The following is a 9,353-nucleotide window of genomic DNA, read 5'->3' on the forward strand; positions in this document are numbered from 1 at the left end:
TGTGTCCGGGCGCAGCCTATGGGTGGATAATGTAGTATCGGCTCTCTAGTTTGTGAGAGTCGAAACGTTTTTGTTGGCTTTGAAGACTCTATATCTCTATTGGCTTAGAAGACTCTATATCAAGATGATTTATTTACGCGGTTTAACAAAGTGGTTCTAGGTTTCATCTAGAAATACCAGTTGAAGCGTCTTCTTGAACATCACGATAGCTTGCAAGTATCATTTGCGGTTTTACGTCATCTTTTGCATACGTTTGTTCAATGACACTACTAGTGCTTATGTTAGGATAAGCACTTATAAGTAGTGTGTTATGTTGGAGCAGGTAAAATAGGAAACTCAGTGACGCAATGAGCCTGGAAATAGACATACTTGACGTGCAGTATTAAAAGCTCCTCCTTCCGGGTGTGTGAAGAGGAATCAAGTGTCGCACTACACTTTCATGACCTAGCGTACGACAACATCTCATCAGATATACGACATCTCAGCTGGAAGCCTGCGATACTCCCAGTGATGTGCAAATTGCACGACGGTTGCTGAAAACTCGCCGATTATGTTTGGGTGCCCCTCCCTGCCCCTCCCCCTGATCCCAGACCGCCGCTAGAACACACCACGGGGAGGGGCAGTGGACTGAGCCGTGCAATGGGCGAGATGTTAGGACAAAACACAGGATATCAGGTGGGCACGGGGACCCCGGACCGGCCTCCCGGGCAGATCGGGTTACACACCGACTGTATTCACAGTTCTGATAAAAACAAACTTATCGCGATGAAAGAATGGAGGGGGAAACAACAATGGACCAGGAGTGACATACCTGGACGCCAGCATCGCATCGTGCGGCATAACTACGCTCTATGGGGCAAAATTGGTACTTATATTCGGCAAAACTGAACATCTCCTGTTTTTTTTATGTTGACATTCTCTGTTGCTTTACTTCCACGTTTCTTGTGTCAGGACGTTTTCAATAAAGTATACAATTTACTTACTACACAGTATATGTAACTATGCCAGATGATTTATCAACAAGAGCATCTAAACTTATGACAGTACAGTATGAACGTATGGCAGACTTTAAGGACTAGAGAGAGCAATCTGCTATCTGTGTTTCTTTTTTCTATGCAAACCTGGTCCCTAGAAAGTCTAGTAACATCTGTCTCAGAAACTGTGTTCTCGTCTCGTTCCTGTCTGAAGAGCATGACAAGAGAACGACAACAGGACTCCTCTGTTTCAGGCTAGACTAGAACACTCGGGAAGCTTTTAACGACCCGCGTTTGAAACACTGAACAATTCCACTGTTATGTACACACTCCAACAAACTTGTAGTCTAACCTCTAGCTCTATAGTTGGTGTTCTTTAACATGTCTTAAACGTCTAAACAGAAAACAACATCCTTTTGTTAAGTTAATGTCACTGTCGGCTGCGGTAAACCTTTTCTGTGGAATCAATGTAACATTCAAACAAATAGACACATAGGGGAATCCTAGAGCTTTTGTACACAGCTAGACGTCAAAGTTTGGAGGGTGAACAGAGGATAGAGCGAAAACAGCGAGAGAAGCGCGACTGAAAATCACATGCACAACTGTCCAAAGTATGCCCCAGTTGACAATTCTTCGACGATGTATGTGAAAGAGCGGCAAAATTCTATCTACATTATAGTACATGTTTTATTCCTCCCCCATTGCTGTTTTATCCCATGTTCCTCCAGCATGACTGTGTGATTTATAGTGGCTAGTTTTGTCCCCTCCGACCTGTAATCACCGTCCATCTGTTCCCACATTGTCTGTAGGAACAACCGCTGCCCTGACACGGACCCACAGAAAGAGCTTGTCTGACACCGAACATGTGTCAGGACTGGCTCTTACAAAGAAACAATGACTAGTAGCCTGCTTGTAGACTCTGCCTTTTTCTCCTGCTTAAAAATACTAGCCTCAACCAGGCCCCACGGGTCGCCGGGTTGGCTGGAAAAATAGTAGAAATTGGCCAAATGAGACAGAAAACACGCCAGAGGAGTTAGATGGCGAGGAGCACAGTTTGCAACGTAAGGACGAGGCTAGAAGCATACAACCAGAACCCATGAGCTTTCCTTCAGTTCAACCCTACGTACAGAAAGAAGTTCGGCGAAATCTACAGCAGAGGCTACAATACTATCTAAACAATCATAACGACATCGTAGCCTCTATAATACCTTGAAGGATGCAGTCATAAGTTATGGCATTTTGTCTTGAGAAAATAACATTTTGCATGCGCTTTTAAGATTGTTTTAAGTACTTGGTAACATCTGTTTTACAAAGAGTAGCTTCGCAGACAACAAACACTCCTCTAAAAATGACTTCATCTCTAATGAAGGACTATCATTAAGTATACGAGGTGTAGTTTTAACGTCTTTCAGGTTGTAATTTGCGGTAAAAACAAGCTGCACGGTGGCCAATGGGATCAAAGAGACAGGTAAAATACAAACAGTGATTTGGCTAATGATAGTTGGTGTGATAACAACTGTAGGGGGACCTCACAGGACATGGCGGACATAACATGGGCTACCTTACAGCTACCGAGAAATGTGACTACGTTTGAGAATTCCTTTTGGGGGATTTTTGCAGGTATATCAAAGGGCTGACTTTAAAGACATAAACTGTTCACTGAACAAAGAAAGGAGTGGTAGTGATACTACAAAACTAGTATTCGCGGTGACTGAATGTTCGCGGGTTTTGCGTTGACCGCTTAATAGTGAACTCAAAACCACCACGATTTATTTTAGATTCTATTTTCTGTCCGATTACCTCTTATTTCCACCTCGAACTCAAAACACTTCATTTCTCCCTACTGCCAAATCAAATAACCGCGAACATTTGACATTTTACAATATTACAAGTCTATGTCGTTTTCCTCCTCACATCTGCTTGGATATCAACATTGCCTACCTGAGTACCTCCCCATCCTCTACCACACTGACTACGTTGGCTATAATAGGGAGAATAATTTGCCAGGTGAGTTGGTCAGCCTCCTAACATTAACCTTAGAGCGTGGACTGACTCCCCTGGTCGATATTTTGCCGAATTCTACTAGTCTCTACCAGACTCCGGGTCGCTGGAAAACCGTAGAAATGGAACAAATAGAGGAGTAAGCCGGCCAGAGGAGTGTAGCCGGTCAGGGAACAGTACGTGACCTGCGGTGTCTGGTAGAGACTATAATTCTAGATTCTACTGTCCCCCTGCCCCGTAGGACGGTCTGATGGAGGCTACACCCCACCCAGCCCCTCCCTTCTGTTGTCCCCAACTTCTGCCATCACCCAATCCCACCCACACCGCCCCCCAACAATGCCGACCCCGGCATGCGTGACCCGTCAGCCCCTTTTACCGCGCTTTTCGTGGGTAAGTTTGCTACATTGCCGGTTTTGTTCCTTGCCATTCCTTGCCACCAAGTCGTGCGACTGTATACAACTTACATTCCTCCCGTATGAGGCTATCTGGCAGGGGAGTCGGACGTACACGGACTGACGGGGTGAAAAGGACACAGAACACCACACCACCGACACACACACCGCGATCATGAACTTCAACTCAAGGAGCTAGAGCTACTCAAGAAATGATAACGCTTTCAAGACTGGCTTGTTGTGACTTCCACGCGAAGGCAGGAACTTCAAGAAGAGAAAGATAAAACCGTCACGGCAAAGTTTCGCGTACACTCTTTTCGTGTCGTGATCCGGAAAACGGTTACGAAACACAAAATACAATCATCTGTTTTGGAATGTATTGATCATTCATTGCTTCTGGCTACAAATAAAGAAGTGATGAGGTAAGAAGACATTATTGTATAAGATGTGGTACTGTCACGCTCACAACTTCCTTCAAGTCACAGGTGCAGAATGGACACAAGAAGTCTGTAATTATGATATTTAAACAGGAAATACCTGAACGCTTCGCGTACTTTGAAGTCTCTATCATCGTACGTCATTGCGCCGAAACTGTCCTTTTTTGTCCGGTACAACAATGCGACGATAAAAGGACAGCCTTGACGGCGTGTCTTAGAATTATAAGACGCATCAATCCCTGTCTCTCCTCTCTCATCTCGTCTTACCCGTCCTTACCTGTTTCACCTGCCCACCTGCGCGCACCTGATCTTATCTCCTGTTTGTTATTGTTGCCGAAGAGTTGCTATCGGAAGAAGCGCTTCTTCAAAGTCGAACTAAAGTGCAAGTATATCTGAACCGGTAAACCTCTCCTCGCCTCTAAACTTCGCCTGCCTTTATGTACGACCTCCCTTTTCAACAGTAGCTACTCTGTAAGTGGTTTATAATAAAATCTATAATTCTCGGCCGCCTTCTATCCCATTGTGATCGAGATTATCTGCAAATCTCTGGGGGGATTTTTCTGACCTACAACTACACGCTTCGCGGCTTAGGATGTCGTGTCGGGAGACGTACAGCTCGACTTTGATGTTTCTGTGCGAAGGTGAGCCTGGGTCAATTGGTTTCCATGTCGCCAATCGGATGGATTACATTCGCCCTGAGGTGGGAGCAAACTTGGCATCATAAGACATGACAGAAGACGGGCAGTGACAGCGTCCGACAAGGGCGTGTCGTCTTGTAGACGAAGACGAGACGATTCCACAAATCCTGATCGCAAGGCTCAGAAATCGAAAACAAAGCCTTGGCTTTCTTAAACAAACAAGCTAGCAGTCTGAAACGCCCCGTAATTGTTTACACATAGACTAGATGCCGTGTAAGCTACAGTTAGACGTGTAGAGGGCCTGACGACTGTCACAGCACGTTATCTACCCACCATCCGTGGCCGGGCAGCGATTAACAAACTGTTTAGTCAACAACCAAGCGGGGCAGGGAAACCCGCCATCGGGACTCAGCCAAGGTGACGGAGGAATAAATTTGTGGGCACAGAGGGGTTCTATTGCTTGAAAAGGACATCTAGTGTTGTGGTTTCTATTTCTGGAGCACGAAAAGAAAACCCGGGGACCATAAATGCCTGTCACGAGACTAGCGCGTTGAAAAGAGAATGTAAGGAGAATGGTAGGGCATTGAATTATGAGAACCTTGAGCGTAAATGCCTGTTTACGAGGCTACCGCATTGAAAAGATAATGCAAAGAGAATGGTGACCGTAAACGGCTGTTCACGAGACTAGTGCAAAGAGAAGAAAACCGTGGTCGTGAACGCCTGTTTACCAGACTAGCCTAGCGCATTGAAGTTATGAAAACTGTGAACGTAATCGTCTGTGTACGAGGCTAGCGCAGTACAGCATGAGTGTACTACTGGTGTTTACACATTACTGACAGGTCTGTGTTTGTCTCAGTGCGTACCCTCCACCTGAGCAGTTCAACTTTTCCATATTTTCCTGCCCGAAGCTTGCGGGGAGGCCTGCCCGGGTGCCAGCGGCAGCCGTGGGCCGTGTCCGGCGCTGCGGGGGCCCGTAGACGCGGCAACACCTGCACGCCTCCCCCTGCCCGGCCGCTTCCCGCCTGCACCACTATTTATATGGAAAGCGACGGGCAGAGGCGAAACGAATTCCACTTTGTCATGACAATTGGGCCAGCCCAAAGAGAACCCCATGCATGATCCTGCGCGAATTCAAATGTTCTTATTACGCCCAATTCGGTCGCTGTTGAGACTGAAAAGTGTGGCGCAAGATCAGAGTCAAACCCTGAGTAGATAATCATAATAGAGCTTAGAGAACGTCACTCCTAGAGCAGAGCTCTGGTGCACCGCAGTATTCTGTGCAGTGAGCGCCCGTGGCTGTGCCGAACTGCGCTGCCAATATCTGCCACCAAATTACGCCACTGTAATAGCCCACAGAAGAAAGGGCCCTGCGACCCTTACCTAATCGCGGGGCTTGTCACACGGCTAGCTGTCTTCTAACCAGAAAAACGACTCGTCCCGTCAGGGCAAACCGGCACGGTCTTGTCATACCCTCGGCTGGCTAGGTCTGGTCTAGCCGATACTGTTCGTGTGACATATCGGTGGTTTAGTCGGTAGTTATCGTCAGCACATTGCGAGATATTCCAATATCGCGTTAGTCGACAATAAGCCGTTCTGGTATACTACATACCTGTAGATAGACAACAGACTTGGACGAAGAGACTAGATAAAAGTGCACTTGGGGCTAAATATCAAATAGGAAGTGGCACAACAAAAAGGTACAAAACCGCGCTCGAGGCGCGACGGCGCATCCCTGAGTCACCGTCCTGCGCCCGTCCCTGTCACTGCGCCGGGAGCTCCTACAGACTCACGGCGTGTTACGGGCATGGTTGGGGTCTCTGAGCACGCCGTATTGAAATAACTCAATGAAGAAAGCTTGTTTTGCACGCTAGGGGGAGAGATAATTCTATCAGGTGCCGCATTATTACGATACCAGAGACAGACGGAAGACGCACTCACCACCAGCCGGGGGAACCCATGCCGACGTCCGCCGTCTGAGACCAAATGACGAACAGGAGCAAGACCGACACCTGGCACCGCACTGAATCCATAACGCGCTCGGGAGTACTTCCAATGGGATGCCGAAAAACCTGCTCGGTCGACACGGTAGCTCACTCGCACCCGGCTGCGGTCAAACCTCCGATAATAGCGCCACTCAAGAATGCCTCCAAAAGTTAAAGCAGCGAAAATGAGGGAGGCCCCCCGCGGGCCACGGGATTGGCTGTCCCGCGGGAGAACCGACCAATCAGAAGGGAGGGTTTCCCCGCCACGGGGCATCTACAAATCGGTAAGCATGTCGTGTCAATCACGGCTGCCACCCAGGCTCAGTCCGGCCTTTAAATCGATACCAAACCTCGCCCATGCAAACTTCCCATTCACCACAACCCCTGCGCCTTTCCTCAAGTGGAAAAACACAAACACAGACCACAACAGTCGACCCCCGTCCGAGCTTACGGCGCGCTGGCAATGGGATTAGGCTCTAAAACCTTTCTAAATATTACACTCGATTGCGGATAATCCTTACAAAAACCACAAACGGCGAGCGCCCCGTGTGTGCGATACTTTACAGCCTATACAAGAGTTCATAGCAGCTCCATAAACCGTGTCAGAGTTGATGTTCGGCCCATAAAGATGGATATCGGGGTGAGAGTTTTGCACAAGAATCCGACGACTCGTCACCGCTGCCCCGCCCCTAGGACAGCCCTTTATGTTGTCCTGTCGTGTACCTAGTTCACACCTGTCTGAGAAAGGTCTGTCTTCGCACCTCTGCCATTCAGGTGAGCTTGTCCGATAGCACCGCGTCGTTGCGCTGGAGTCATCGGGACTGGGTCCTTTGTTGGTCCGTCTGAGACCGTGCATGTGAATGGAGCCGTTCACACCAGGCCGGTTTTGCATAGCACTCTTATCATCACAAATCAAGCCATAAAACAGTTGTCAGCCCGGCTCTAAGTGGGAACAATTGTCGACGTCCCAACGCAAATGCAAGTAGTCATAAAAATCGAGTCAAATCTGACTGGAAAGTCGATTTACAGCCAATTAACACATAATTGTGCTAATGCTGAAAATGGCACATGTTATTTCTTTGAAATTATGCATGCCAGCGTCCTTATGATAATGGCGCACAAGTTGTTCTATAGACCATTTTCTCGAAAACTTTTAATCAACAACGCCAAAGTTTGACTTCTGTTCTGAGGCAGTTTTCTGTGCAAGCTAACTTACATTTCTGTCAGTTTTGAGTGAATATTAATTGTAGCGTATCATTTGTGAAGTCACATGCACGCTGCTCAGACTACTGTAAAGTTGGGTGGTCTTTGTTTCCACATCACAACCGTCACTAATACGGACCCCTCACAGCTACCGGGTTTACACGAACTGCCGAGGCCAGGCCCCGATAGCGATCTGAAACCATGCTACTGTTGATGATTCGCTCTGTTTGGGTGTTTATATCACACACAATGCGTACTTCAACCCCCTGTTTATGTTTAATTACATATTTATAAGAACCCTGTTTCGCCAAGTCCCCCGTGACTGCGCGTCTATTCAATAGACCTGAATGAGTTTGTTTGGTGGACTTTTCAACTCCGTTTCTCCGGGCAGGCGGTTATTGTGGCGGGAAGAATGGGATGGGAACAGATTAGAACGGATCATTTCTCCGGTAAAATGGCGGGCTGCAGTCCTGTAGGGTCCCCGGGCAGGGAGGCGTTATTATCCGGGGTAAGACCGTGGCAGTGTGCTGTATTGGAACGCCATTTCTCCCGCAGAGTTCGGCACATTTCACATTCCTCCCCGCCACCCCGCTGGTTAAATCGCACGGTCTGAAAGAAAAGTTGTTTAAAATGTTTATATGTCCAACTATCAGCGCTGACCTCGCTGTGACCAAAATGCTTGGTAGGTTCAAGGAGCTTTTGTAGGTTGAAAAAATATGGGAAGAGAAGAATCGTCTTTTAATTTGGGGAAAAGTTGTTTCTTATTTATGGAAGAGAGATAATCTCCTAGCAGACATACGGCTTTGCCTTGTTCTAGGGTGTCTTAATTTTTTTAGCGTTTCATCTTTCAAATAACGCTTGAAAATGTAAAAAGAGGTAACTCAATCAACTTCAAGGAGGTTAACCTCCTTGATCAACTTGAAGCCTTACGTCTGCTTGGAGATTAGTATTGAGAAACAGCGTTATTATGCAATGCAAGAAAAGCACAACGTTCTTTTTATACAGAGCACAGTCAGTCCCCCACTGTTGAGATGTTTCGAATTTTGATATGGCTTTGGTAGCTATAGTAGGCGACCCCAGCAACTATCTTACTTGGCTTTCTTTTTACATTATTCTTGCGTTATTACTTTTATCATCCTTGGGTTTGCAACGTCAAGATGGACATCCATACTCGGTGACATTCGGCAATATTCGGTGATCTTCGGACTCCAAACGTGAGGTTTCGGGTCCGATCGGGACGAGTCGTGTCGCTGACGGTGAGGACTAATGTATTCATTGGGAAACTCGCAGCTTTTATGATTGGACAGTGAACAACTGAAATAAACATACTAGTAGACCAACCTATAAACGTGTCCAAGTCAGTTGATCATGTTCAGTTTTTTTTTAATGAATAAAGGCATTTATTACACATTTTTGCCACATTGGGCTAAGTACAGGCCACAACAAAACATTTTGAACATATATATATCTACCAGGTACAAAATAAAACATATTATGAATAAAATATATTTAAAACTATATTGCAAAGCTCAACTAAAGCAGCCTCAGAGGTAAGTTTTTTCTCCTGGTTTCACCTTTTTTTTTCACTGGGGACCCCGGTTCAATCCTGGGCCTTGTAGGGCGTCTCGGTTGGGGCTGCACCCGTCTTTCGGATGGGGCGTACAAATGGGGGTCCTGTGTTGGAGGGGGCGCCTTGTGCAGGGCCGTACAGTCGGCATACCGGGAC

The 9,353-nt window shown here is 46.9% G+C and overlaps 1 protein-coding gene across 1 annotated transcript in view; it reads right to left on the bottom strand.

The window, feature by feature from the left end:
• Positions 1 to 6,825, bottom strand: part of LOC118405399 (protein Wnt-3a-like) — a 32,578-nt gene extending 25,753 nt beyond the window's left edge. Inside the window, 1 exon segment of the mRNA XM_035804897.1 lies at positions 6,381 to 6,825. Coding sequence (XP_035660790.1) covers positions 6,381 to 6,472 — 92 coding nt within the window. The 5' untranslated portion in view covers positions 6,473 to 6,825.
• Between the last annotated feature and the right edge of the window lie 2,528 nt (positions 6,826 to 9,353).

This window comes from Branchiostoma floridae, chromosome 18, assembly GCF_000003815.2.
Source record: "Branchiostoma floridae strain S238N-H82 chromosome 18, Bfl_VNyyK, whole genome shotgun sequence".
Classification (NCBI taxonomy): domain Eukaryota; kingdom Metazoa; phylum Chordata; class Leptocardii; order Amphioxiformes; family Branchiostomatidae; genus Branchiostoma; species Branchiostoma floridae.